The sequence below is a fragment of the Sander lucioperca genome, chromosome 7 (assembly GCF_008315115.2).
Source record: "Sander lucioperca isolate FBNREF2018 chromosome 7, SLUC_FBN_1.2, whole genome shotgun sequence".
Lineage (NCBI taxonomy): Eukaryota > Metazoa > Chordata > Actinopteri > Perciformes > Percidae > Sander > Sander lucioperca.
Window position 1 is genome coordinate 20,611,805 of NC_050179.1, and position 14,100 is coordinate 20,625,904.

General features: G+C 42.1%; 1 protein-coding gene across 2 annotated transcripts; it reads left to right on the forward strand.

Annotated features, from left to right (window-relative positions):
* Positions 1 to 11,273: 11,273 nt before the first annotated feature.
* LOC116055812 (leukocyte cysteine proteinase inhibitor 1-like) lies at positions 11,274 to 13,717 on the forward strand. 2 transcript variants are annotated; one of them, XM_031307858.2, is made up of 3 exons: positions 11,274 to 11,412; positions 11,506 to 11,610; positions 13,435 to 13,717. In XM_031307858.2, exons 1-3 carry the CDS (start codon positions 11,341 to 11,343, stop codon positions 13,552 to 13,554), a joined length of 297 nt encoding a protein of 98 aa, XP_031163718.1. In that variant the 5' UTR covers positions 11,274 to 11,340; the 3' UTR covers positions 13,555 to 13,717. The 2 variants fall into 2 exon arrangements, with proteins under 2 accessions (XP_031163718.1, XP_031163717.1); XM_031307857.2 differs by lacking the exon at positions 13,435 to 13,717 and adding an exon at positions 12,172 to 12,515.
* The last annotated feature ends 383 nt before the right edge of the window (positions 13,718 to 14,100 follow it).

A 14,100-nucleotide genomic window follows, 5' to 3' on the forward strand; every position in this document is an offset into this window, starting at 1 on the left:
GTTAATTAATCCTAAACCTAAACTAAATTATAACTCATTTGAAAGCTTTGTTCTTAATCTTCAACATCCAACATGGAAAAAATTACAGCCAATTATATTTGTTGTTGTTTACCGAGCTCCAGGTCCATATTCTGAGTTTTTATGTGAATTCTCAGATTTTTTATCATATGTAGTCCTTAAATCAGACAAAGTACTTATTGTAGGTGATTTTAATATCCATGTGGACGTTGACAGCAATAGCCTTAGTATTGCTTTCAACACAGTGCTAGATTCTATTGGTTTTAGTCAAAGTGTGCATAAAGCCACTCACTGTTTTAACCACACCCTCGACCTTGTGCTGGCATATGGCATCGAAATTGAAGATTTAATAGTATTTCTGCAGAATCCTTTATTTTCTGACCATTTTTAACAACTTTTGAATTCTTACTACCTGACTATATGAAATCAGATAAAAGCTTCTACACTAGGGGCGTCCTCTAGCTCACCCAGTTAGAGCGTTCGCCCCGTGCTGGCTGAGTCCTGCAGCGGCCCGGATTTGAGTCCGACCTGCGGCCCTTTGCTGCGTGTCTTCCCCCATCTCTCTCCCCCTTTCATGTTTATCCACCGTCACTTAATAAAGGGAAAAGCCCCAAAAAATAATTCTTAAAAAAAAGCTTCTACACTAGATGCCTATCTGACAGTGCTATAGCTAAATTTAAAGCAGCCATATTATGCTCATTTTCAGGTTCATAATTGTATTTTAAGGTTGTACCAGAATAGGAATCACACTAAGCTGGTTTAAGTCCTATTTCTCTGATCGATCTCAATCTGTTAATGTTAACAATAAATTCTCCAGGTACGCTAAAGTTAGCCATGGCGTTCCTCAAGGCTCAGTGCTTGGACCAATTCTATTCTTCTTATATATGCTTCCTCTAGGCAATATTATTAGGAAACACTCAATTACCTTTCACTGTCATGCGGATGACACCCAACTATACTTATCAATCAAGCCGGACGAAACCATTCAGTTAGCTAAACTTCAAGCATGCATTAAAGATATAAAATCCTGGATGACCTACAATTTCCTAAAATTTTGAAGTTATTGTGCTGGGCCCTAAACACCTCCTAACCTCATTATCCAAATATATAGTTAATCTGGATGGTATTGCCCTGGCCTCCAGCACTACTGTCAGAAATCTAGGAGTTATTTTTGATCAGGATCTATCCTTCAACGCCCACTTAAAACAAACCTCAAGAACAGCCTTTTTTCATCTTCGTAACATTGCCAAAATTAGGCACATCCTGTCTCAAAACGATGCTGAAAAACTAGTCCATGCATTTGTTACTTCCAGGCTGGACTACTGTAATTCCTTACTATGAGGTTGCCCAAATAAGTCCTTTAAGACTCTCCAGCTGATCCAGAATGCTGCATTGCATGTTCTGACAAGAACTAAGAAAAGAGATCATATTTCTACTGTATTAGCTTCTCTGCATTGGCTTCCTGTAAAATCCAGGATTGAATTTTAAATCCTTCTCCTGACCTACAAAGCTCTAAATGGTCAAGCACCATCATATCTTGAAGAGTTCATAGTACCTTATTGTCCCACTAGAGCACTGCGCTCCCAGAATGCAGAGTTACTTGTCGTTCCTAGAGTCTCTAAAAGTAGAATGGGAGCCAGAGCCTTCAGCTATCAGGCTCCTCTCCTGTGGAACCAGCTCCCAGTCTGGGTCCAGGGTTTCTTAGTTATGCTGTTATAATTTTAGACTGCCGGGTCTCTCTCCTCTCTCTTTCCATTTGTGTGCATCCATGTCCCAGAAATGCTTGTTACTAACCTAGCTCTGGGGATCATATTCCCCAGAGTCCTTATGTTTTTTTTTTTTTCGCCCAGCATGTTTCCTGGGATTAAGGTGGCACCAAAACCATGGTTGCAGCTGTCGCCGTGGTCCTGCTGCACGCCCTGCTATGCCCTATTACACCCTACTACGCTCTGCAGTGCCCTGCCGTTCACTGCTACGTCCTGCTACGTCCTGCTACATCCTGCTACGTCCTGTAACACCCTGCAGTGCCCTGCTATGCCATGAACTACTACAACCTCTATTTCTAGTCATAGTTCCATTATGCTTATTGTGACTATTATTGCCACTATTCATCACACTCCCAACCGGCACCTTCAGACACGGCCTACTAAGAGCCTGGGTCTGTCTGGGGTTTCTTCCTAAAAGGAAGTTTTCCTCGCCACTGTCGTACTAAATGCTTGCTCTTGGGGGAATTGCTAGAATTGTTGGGTCCTTGTATATTGGTCTAGACCTACTCTATCTGTAAAGTGTCTTCAGATAACTCTTGTTATGATTTGATTTGAATGTGACATACATAATTCACCTTTGTTGTTTAATGTAATATGTTGTGCATGGATTACGTTGGTTCAGGGATCGCGGACCCTTTAAGTGTGTGATGACATGGAAACCGGGGGTTGGGTTGCTGGGCAGCACCATTTTCTGAATGAATTGTTTTTCTTATATAAATAAACAACACACGCATTTGTGTGCTCAACGTGAGATCACCATTGCGTGAGATCACTGCGGATACAACAAAGTACTACTACGTTGTGTCGGCTATCAGAAATTCAACAGCATCCAGAGTGGTGAGCCCTCTTAAAAATCCTGCGGCGACTGAGAAGTATATAGCACTCCAGGCTTTTCTCCCTTCAAGGACTGGGTGACAGCAAGCCGTCCGAGCTCATGGACCGTATGCTGGATCTCTTGGGGGAGCACCGACCCAATTTTCTCTTCATTCAGCTTTTCCTGCATCAGCTGATCCCTCCCAAGTGAGGGCTGTACTAGCCAACACCACAATCACTGACTGTTGGAGATTGGCTGAAGAGGCTGATAAATTTTTCCTGGCGAGTCAGGGATATTGTGTTTCCTGCGCACGTCGCTCCTGTGAAACTGGACGACTCCACACTTATCGCTGCAACCACTTCTCGTCAGTAACAGTTTTCTGGCCCCCAACAGTCTTCAGGCTTGTGTTTTTACCATGCAAAGTTTGGACCCAAATCTACCAAATGCCGTTCGCCATGCAGATTCGGCGAGTCGGGAAACGCCAGGGCTGGCGCTCAGTAATGGCCATGAGCGTCAGCCACGTGGGCAGGCCTTGACCCGGCTAAACTTGCCTTTGCAAAGGCTGAGTTTGCAAACATGGAGCACCTGGGTATAGTCCGCCGGTCTGACAGCCCGTTGGCATCACCCCTCCACATCGTCCCTAAACCTGGTGCCGGCTAGCGCCCGTGTGGCGACAACCGGCGGCTTAATGAGGCAACGACACCTGACCGATACCCGGTACCGAACGTACATGATTTATCAGCACACCTGGCGGGCAGGGTGATTGTTTCCAAGGTGGACCTCGTCCGGGGATATCATCAGGTGCCGGTACTCCCACTGGACATTGCCAAGATGGCGGTGATCACGCCGTTTGGTCTGTTTGAGTTCCTGCGCATGCCGTTCGACCTTAAAAACGAGGCTCAATCTTTTCAACAGCTCATGGACTCTGTTTTGCGGGACTATGGGATTATTTTTATGACTTTAATTTCAAGTAAAACTTCTCAAGTATCAAACAAAAAACACTAACTCAAGCAAAAAAGTGTCACCTCAAAAGGTAAAACTTAAAACTTGCAAACAAAACATTTGTGTGGTTGTAAACTATTGGTCTTTTAGTCGTTTGATAATATGTCCTTTTGTTTACACTTCCCTCTGTTTTTTTCTCAATGATCAGTCTTCTGCTCTCTTTGCAGTTTTGCTCCCAGCTTTCTTTTATGCGCTTCCAAACTCTTACAGTTCTGGCACAGACATCTCGCGTGGGCGGGTCTTACAGGGGTGCGTTCCCATTGGTTAAGTAGTTTTTGGAGTGAGTTTGAGTGACATCTCAGTGCGTGTGCCTGCACCTGACGTTTTAGTGTAGCTAACTTTACAGTTTGGAGGACACAATCCACTCCACAGGCGGATTCCTACAAGATTAATAAAGTGTAAGTATTGATCATATACATTGTCCGTGATCTACATTGCAAGCATGGTTACTAGATGTTTGTTTCGTTGTGTTAAATTACTAGCTAGCCAGTAAAGCTGTGTAAGTTAGCATTTAACGTTAGCTAACTGCTAATGTTAGCTAAACAAATGCTATTGCTATTGGTCTGATAATACACAATGCTAGGGTAATGGTTAATGTACAATGTAGAAGCTGTGAATATAATGTATTCTATTTAGAGGTTGACACATACAGTTAATCTGCAGTGTTAGCACTGCTTAACTGGTTCATCTTTATAGTTATGTGCATTATTATAGCATATCATAAAAACAAACTCAGTAATGATAGCTACATTTACAGTCAACAGGATGACATCACAAGACTAGAACAAGAATGACAGAATGTTCATCTGTACTTTCCTAGCTATTACAAAGACTGGCTATCCTAACTCTAATTACATGTATTCTGTTGCATTTGCAAGCAGGTCAGCATAAGGAAAGTGTTCATAGTATTTTCAAAGCCTACACATTTGCTAATGGCTACTTAAAAGCAAGTTATTTTAATTGTAAATCACCCAAGCTTAGAAGCCGCAGTTGTCAATAAGAACTTTGTTACCATTTGATTTGTGTAAGGAACTTTGTTATAATTTTCTATCACAGCTCACATCAGGCAGCAGGCAGTCCAACCAGGAGGACGTGGTAGCAGCAGAGGGAGAGGAGCCTTCAGTCTCTCTGTGGAGGAAACACTACGTGTGCTAAGGCTTAAAACAGCCAGCGTATAGACCGATAGAGATACTCAATTAACACTTAGAATAACCTTTTTCTTAAGTTGATTTTAATTTGTATACTTGTAGTTTCTAAGTCCATTGTATGTCAATATATCCTATTACAGTATACTGTCCTGTAATTTAATTTGTGTTTACATTGTTTTACTGTAATTATTTTAAAATGCACATAATGTATTAAAACACTTTTTTATATTCACCCTTGTCTGTTTGATTTATTATATAATACAGGAAATAAGTTTGAGACTATTATAATGCTTTATTTTTAGTCCAATATAAAACATTTTTACATAGCTACATAATGGATATTTGAACGTATTTTGCTGGGGCCCTGGTGGTAGAAGAAGCTGGAACTCAGTGTCAGTCATTATTTGCAGTACATCACAGGTCAGGATCAGTTTATCATCACCAACAATACACAAACATACTGAGTAATTGGGTTATGTATATATTTCAAATATTCAGTTTCACCTAAGTCAAGCTGTATTTCTCTGCTGAATTGTGTCTGCAACAACACTTCTGAGGGTGGTGCAGGAATATCACACACAACTCCTAGACGCCTGGGATCATCTGGTCTCCTGAGCTCACTGATGGCTCACCGCTCTAGTCTGGACGACAGCCTTTTCTGCAGGACTGCTCTTTACAGGGCTGGGATGTGGCTGTAGTCCTTCACTTCCTTGACTTCTTATTGTGCTATTGTGTGTTCTTATTTCTTTGCATGTTTTAAGTTTTACATTTGAGGTGATACATTTTTTTCTTGAGTTAGTGTTTTTTGTTTGATACCTGAGAAGTATTGCTTGGAATTAAAGTCACACAAATAATCCCATACAGGAGCCGCCTTTACTTTTTACTTTGTACTTGGATGACATTCTGGTGGCGAGCACGTCCAAATCTCAGCACCTGGAGCACCTCCTTTTTGAGCGGCTTAGCAAACATGGGCTAATTGTTAACCCCACCAAGTGCCAGTTCGGTCTCTCCACCATTGACTTCCTGGGACACAGAGTAACTAAGGCCGGTTACACACTGGATGCGTCGCGCGAGCGTGGCGTTTCTGTTGCGTCTCAGAAGCGTGGCCGCTGCGTGTCCTACACACCAGAAGTGTGTGTGACGTGGCGCTGCTCCTGCTGCTAGGTACAGGGAGGGCTGATCTCGGGACATAGCGCCGACAGAAAAATGGGTAAGTGGGCTGTCTGTTTACAACAACTTTGTGTTGCTGGACCGTCACTCAGAACACACACTACGTTGTTATTGTAGCCTATTGTACCCTTTATATATAGGCTTGTTCCACGTATGGGGAGAGAGTTGTTAAACTTAAAATAAATATATAGCCTACTGATTTGATTAAAGTAAGAAAACGTCGGCAGTATTGACTGCAAAATATGTTACAGAATATTTCGTTCTGTATGACAGGTGCTATGTTTGAAAATCTTTTCTCTGAAATTTTTTATTACATTTATATCTACATTGATGTCAAAACCTAGAGACTTTCAAACATCAAGATGTCATTTATTAATATGCATTTGTGTCTAAATGACATATAAACATATTTTCCTATTCTATTTTGCATGGAAACGCTTCCAACACGCTCGCGTCTCGCGTGAAAAATAGGCGTTGGTTCTATTTCTAGCAGGCATGCGTCTCAGGCGCGGCTCACACAGGCAGTGTGTAAGCTCTAACCTGTTAACATGGGAGCCGACACATCCAGTGTGTAACCGGCCTAAGGATGGTGCAGTTCCTCTTCCATCGAAGGTGGAGGCGGTTGCCCAGTTCCCACACCTGCTCACTGTCAAATCCCTGCAGGAGTTCCTCGGCATGGTGAATTTTTACCACTGCTTCATCCCTCGAGCCGCTCAGCTCATGTGGCCCTTGCACGAGGCCTTGCAAGGTAAACCCAGGCATATTATGGACTGGACTGTGTGCAGGGACAAGGCTTTGCAGCCACTAAGGAGGCCCTGGTGAACGCCACCATGCTGGCGCATCCTTATCCTGCCGCCTCCATCGCCATCACCTTGGACGCCTCGGACTACGCTGTCGGTGCTGTCTACGAACAGTGGATGGGTGGGGCCTGACAGCCGCTGGCTTTCTTTAACCGTCAATTGCGCCCCAGTGAGCGGAAGTACAGCACTTTCGACCGGGAGCTGCTGGGTCTCTACCTCGCCATCAGACCCTTTCGTTCACTGCTGGAAGGTCAACACTTTACTGGTTTTGTGGACCACAAGCCACTGATTTTTGTCATGGCCAAGGTGGCTGAGCCGTGGTCCGCCCGCCAGCAACATCATCTGTTCTACATTTCAGAGTTTACTACGGACTTACAGCACGTTGCCAGGAAAGTGGGGGTCAGTGGCGTCTGTCGAGGTGCCCATTTCGTCACTCCTTCGGACATATCCTCGGACCGGGGGGGCGCAGTTCACGTCTGAGCTGTGGAACGCTGTCGCACAGAGCCTCGGACTAACACTCCACCGCATGACTGCATATCACCAGCAGGATAACGGAATCTGTAGACGTTTTCATAGGTCGGTGAAGGCTACCCTGCATGCCAGCCTCAAAGATGACAACTGGGTCGACAAGTTCCCGTGGGTGATGCTGGGCATCAGGACTGCGCCAAAGGAGGACCTTCAGTCCTCATCCACGGTGCTTGTTTATGGACAGCCGCTGCAGGTTCCAGTTCCATCGGTCTGTTCTGCTGGACAATGCAAGACTTTTCACACCTGTCCCCACTTCCCATCTAGGCCTCCCTCGGTCACACGTCCCTGCTGGGCTGCAGACTGCTGACTATGTGTTCATTCGCCACGATGCCCACAGGGGACCGCTACGCCCGCCCTACGAGGGCCCGTTCCAGGTTTTAAAGGCAGGGGACAAACATTTTGTGGTGGACTCTCTCCATTGACCGCATTAAACCGGCTTACATGGATGTGGCCAGGCCTATTGACCTGGCCCAGCCCCCACAGCGTGGATGGCTACAGCTTTCCACAATAATATGAATAAAATTGAATTGAAAATTGAATTGAATACAGCTACCTTGGACACAAAATCAACATTGCAGGGCAATGGAAGGAGCAAGTAAACACCATCTTGTCTGAGTTTACATCCAGGTTGGCCCTGACTGACAGATGCCCACTGCCTCTGACTATGAAGTTGGAGGCTATCAGACTGGTAGAACTGTCAAAAGTGCAACATCTGTTCTCCAACACTCACATCCAGCAGAAAGTCCTAAGTGAAATGAATAACAAAAGAGTGAGGTTAGTGCGAAAATGGTTTGGACTCAAGACACACAGCACCCGTGACATTATCTTTCACCCCCAGTGGGAAGGGGGACTGGGGGTACCAAACATAGAGTGGATCTACACCAGCATGTGGAATTCCCATCTTCTGAACATACTGAACAGTATCGACAAAGATGTTAGGGAGCTGGCTCGATCCTCCCTGTTCCTGGATGTTGGCCAGGGAGTCAGATCCCCACTTCCTAGGATTCAAAAAAAAAAAAACAGCGGAAAACTTGATACCCACTCTACTGGTTTCGGGGTCTGCTCAGACTGGCCAGATCTGAATGACCTCTGCATCTGAACAGGAGTGTCACTGGAGTGGGTGTGGTCTGACTCTGGGACTGTGCTGGTCCCAGAGGACATTATAACTGACCCTGTCACTGCCGTCAAGGCAACAGCCACATATGGTGGTCACAGCCACCTGCTAACACCTGCAGGTGTCCAGCGAGCTCTTATGGACTTACACCAACATCAACAACAACAACACTGGACTGGACTGAAACTTCAGGGAAAACTTGCATGTCTTTCCTTTGCTGATCAGTCTGTGTCTCACTCATTCCTCAAGAACACTGCACTCAAAGAACACATTCTTACATTTACAGTAAAAGCCAGATTACAAGTCTTCCCTACCAGACTCAACTTCTCTATCTGGTTTCCCACAACTCAGGTCCTTCGTCGCTTGCATCACACCTCAGAACATATCACTGAAACACTGTCACACATCCTAAATGGCTGCAATGCCTACAATGGAATATACATAGCACGTCATGACAGAATAGAAGACCTCATAGTTAAAGACATCTCAAACCATTTTCCACCCTCAGTAGGAATGTACAAACATTCGCAGGTAAAACCATCCATGTTTCAGCACTGCAACAGTAACCCTAGTACTTTCTTACACCTGGTCACCAATACACCAGATGTTGTTGTTATCCATGAGGAGTCTAGTGAGGTTTACATTTTGGAGGTAGGCTGCACCTTTGATTCCAGCATGGAGGAGGCTTTCAAGGTAGTTAAATACCAACCACTCCTAAACACCATCTCAGAGCAAGGCTATAGGTGCTGAATACTCTTTTTCATATTTGGTAGCCTAGGACACACACACAGGTTTGTAGTAAAAGGGCTGCAACAACTTGGGATGGCCAAAAAGAGGGCTAAACAGCTGGCAAAGTACTGTGCCATATCTTCTATTATTGGCAGCCGCCACATATGGCGGAGACGTTGGTACTTATACCCTTAACTGAGTATTGTGCTTATTAAGTGATATTGTGACGACCTGCTGCATGCCACTGGTCCATGAGTTTGCTTATGTATTGTACTGTATCTGTAATATATGTTTCCCTGTATCATTTTCTTCATGTGGACATAAATAAATAGTTAAAATGTGTGTGTGTGTGTATATGTGTGTGTGTGTGTGTGTGTGTGTGTGTGTGTGTGTGTGTTTGTGTTTCTGTCCGTGTATGTGTGTGTGTGTCTGTGTGTCTGTGTGTCTCTTTGTGTGAGTGTGTTTGTTCTGCACCCAGAACAGAACGATGAGAGATTAATAGTGGAAGTCAGTTTGCTCACTACTTTACAGAGAAGTATTTGCACATATGTAGGCATGTTTGTCATTAAATTGGTCAAGAGTCCTGACACAACGTCCCATGGCTAGCTACAGTATCTTGCATTAGACACATTCCTGTGTACTCGGGTGTGGTATCAAACAGGCTGAACTGAAACTGAACTGTCAGCAAAAAGTAATGACTAATTCACCCATGAGTACTTTGGGTTCATGTTTGAGTAAAGCTTTCTCAAAACATCCCAATTTATGTGCTAAAATAAAATGAAATATAAGAACACACTACTCAAGAAATAAACTCAGGAAAGAATGTAGAACAAGTAGCAAATCAATTTATTCAACCTACTTAAATAGTATATGAATTATTTAAGTAAACATACTGCTTTCTCTGGGTTTGTGGAAGATTTAGGGGTATGTTTTTAGCGAGGGGTCCTTCCTCATGCAAAAAGAAGTTTTTTCAATTAAAAAATATATAATTTCTAATCATTTTGCACCATAATTACTACTAACATAGTCTATCTGTGTCTAAAACACACACACACACACACACACACACACACACACACACACATATATATATGTAGACTACCAGATTATGTTCCACATTTCTTTCTGTATTTGAGTTTGTTGTTCCCACCTTTGCTAATATTCTGTGTGTCTGGATATATCTTTTCCAGGTGAACTGATAAGAGTTTTACTTATTTTATTATTATATTATTATTATTATTATTATTAGTGAGGCTTGATGAATAAATTGATGAGTTATACTCAACTTCTTACAGATGATCTGAAGTGTTTTGTTTTGTAACGCTCTACTGTGAATAGATATGTGTAAAGATTACAGGCAGTTGCGATATAAAATTAATGTGGATGATGCAGTTTCTAATCATCCTAGAGTTTAATCTACTTTAGATTGACCTTGTCTGACTTCAGACATCACTACGTCTTCTTAGTTTATTTATCTGAAGAGATTAGTTTCTATTCTATTCTATTCTTTTGTGGATTTACTGTACGTACACACCGCTGCCGACTTGATCTGCAAAAGAAGCTCTGGCCGCCCTGTCAAGGTAGCTTGCCAAAAAGTTTGAAGCTTGACACTTTGGCTGCTCTGACATGGCAGCATTCTATGTTCAATCATGTTCAATCTTAACTTAACTTTACTGCTTTATTTAAAAGAGCGGCCAAGCACACAAGGCACCAGAACACATGATATGCTGCAGGTGGAGGTTCAACAACAACACATTGGGTGACGTATGTCACTTTGTCGTCTTTTTAACAAGCTGTTGACTTAGTAACATGACTTTACTGAACTGACTGTTAATTTGAATCAGGTGTGTTAATTTGTTTGAACACCTACATCAGACTTAGACATTGTTTATTTGACTACACTGTTAATGTTTTAGTTCAGGTCAACACACTTAATGGTGCATCATCATTTCACATCAAAACAATATTAGTTTTTTAATTTTAGTTCTGTACAACAGTAAAAATCTGAATGATAAGATCTGAAAGATCCTTTTGTTGAAAATCCTCACCTAGAATTTGGAAAGGAATTCATGAGAGGAACAAAACCAAACCCCAATCATGTGAGGGTTGTGGTTACTCATACAGCTCCACCCAACATGCAAGGGTAGCTCTCTGGGGTGCTCTCTATAAATACATGCTTATGTGATGAACAGTTAAGACACGTAAAAGCAGACAGTTGACTTCTCTGTTTACTTCAACGGACCTTGACACAATGGCAACCACGATCAGAGCATACGGTGAGACAGTGCCCACGAATATGGAAATTCGGGAGATTTGTGATAAGGTGAGCTTCTATCTACCTTCATTCTTCACAACTTCCACACAAGATCTGCATTTCAGTCTGAATTTACATCATATTTATTTCCTTCATAAACAGATGAGGCCTCAAGTGGAGGACACTACAGGAAAGAAGTATGTGAAATTCATACCAGTTCAATACAGGAGGCTAGATGGTGGGGATGGAATAAGCTACCTTATCAAGGTAAATAGATATGTCTTTAATATACCGGTTGAATTATTTGTGACAAGTAGTTGAACCATGGCATGTGCGAGCGTTCGTGCATGCGTGCGTGCATGTGTCTGTGTGTGTTTGTGTGTGTGGGCTCGTTTAACTATATTCGTGGGGTCCAACAACTGGGAGTCCAGTATACTTGTGGGGTCCCGACAGCTTGGTGGGGCCAAAATGCTGGACCCCACAAGTTTAAAGGGCTGTTTCAGGGTTAAGACTTGTTTTAGGATTAGGGATAGAATTAGGTTATGGTTAGTGTGAGGGTAAGGGTTAATTTTAGGCACTTAGTTGTGATGGTTAGGGTTAGGGTAAGGGGCTTGTGAATGCATTATGTCAATGATAGGTCCCCACAAAGACAGTGCCACAAACCTGTGTGTGTGTGTGTGTGTGTGTGTGTGTGTGTGTTTGTGTGTGTGCAGTTGAACCATGGCAGGACAGTAAACACCAGTTAACCACATCCTCACTGCTCAACAACACAAGATCAACATGAATACATGTGTTTAGATGTCTAATTTTCCTCTTTTGTTCTTTCAGGTTCATGTTACAGAAATGGACTACATTCATGTGGAAATCTTCCAAGATCTCAAAGAAAAGGTTTCTCTGATTAATGTAAAGGAGCATCAAACCAAAGACAGCCTCATCGTACCTTTTTAGAAACTGATCCCAAAACCAGTGTCAACAGTAAAATACTTAAAGGCTGCAGTCTCTTGTTAAAATCTTCTGCTTCTTTATTCTGAAATGATTTAACATTGATTTTGAATGTATTACGGCTGATAGATGAAGATATTTGGTTGAATGTACTAAGATTAAAGCTTTAAAATGATTTTTATTTCTTTTACAGAATTGATTTTCCTGTTTGCTCACAATGTCCCAAATAAATATTCTGCCATAAGACATTGTTTATTTGAATTAAATGTTGATGTGAGAAGCCTACACTGTTAATGTTTTAGTTCAGGTCAACACTCTTAATGGTGCATCATCTTTTCACATCAAAACAATATACATTTTTGAATTTTAGTTCTGTAGAACAATAAAAATCAGAATGAGATTTTAAACAACCTTTTGTTGAATATTGTCAAAAAGAATTTGGAAAGGAATTCATAAGAGGAACAAAAGGGTTGTGGTTCCTCCTACAGCTCCACCCAACATGCAGGGGAACCACCTGTCAGGTGTAGCTCTCTCTATGAATACATGCATATGTGATAAACAGTTGAGACACGTAAAAGCAGAGAGTTGACTTCTCTGTTAACTTCAACGGACCTTGACACACTCGCAAAGATGTCCGGAATATACAGTCTGTCGCCAGTGCCCGCCACTGAGGAAATTCAGGAGATTTGTGATCAGGTGAGATTCTATCTACCTTCATTCTTCACAACCTCCACACCCAAGGTCTGAATTTACATCATATGTATTTCTTTCATACACAGGTGAAGCCCCAAGTGGAGAAAAAGACAGGAAAGTATTATGTGGAATTCATAGCAAATGAATACAGGAGGCAATATGGTGCGGACGGAATAAACTACCTTATCAAGGTAAATCAATGTCTTTAATATACAGGTTCAATTATTTGTGAAAAGTAGTTGAACCATGGCAGGACTGTGTGTGTGTGTGTGTGTGTGTGTGTGTGTGTGTGTGTGTGTGTGTGTGTGTGTGTGTGTGTGTGCGTGCGTGTGCGTGTGCAGTTGAACCTTGGCAGGAAAGTAAACACCAGTTAACCACATCCTCACTGCTCAACAACACAAGATCAACATGAATACATGTGTTTAGACCTCTAATTTTTCTCTTTTGTTCTTTCAGGTTCATGTTGCAGAAACGGACTACATTCATGTCGAAGTCTTACAAGATCTCAAAGAAAAGGTTTCTCTGATTAATGTAAAGGAGCATCAAACCAAGCAAAGCCTCATCGTACCTTTTTAGAAACTGATGCCAGAACCAGTGTCAACAGTAAAATACTTAAAGGCTGCAGTCTCTTGTTAAAATCTTCTGCTTTTTAATTCTGAAATGATTTATCATTGATTTTAAATGTATTGACACAGAGAGATGAAGATATTTGGTTGAATGTATTAAGATTAAAGCTTTAAAATGATTTATATTTCTTTTACATAATTGATTTTCTTGTTGGCTCACAATGTCCTTTATCCCCAAATAGATATTCTGCCCTATTTGAATGAAATGTTTATGTGAGAAGCCTACACTGTTAATGTTTTAGTTCAGGTCTACAGGGTTGCTGGTGAATAATGTAGGTTTGAAATAAAAGATTATGAATTATAATTCTGTTAATGATGGTGCTGCAGCCTCAGTATGGGATTAGTAGGCCTAGGACTTTTATAGATCATAGGTTCAATCCCATTTCCCCAGTCATATTATACTTATAATGGAATATGATATTAATACACTATATTGGAACTTACACAATTACTCTAGCAGTAGTTTTCTCCCACGCAAATTCTCTCTCTTTTTCAG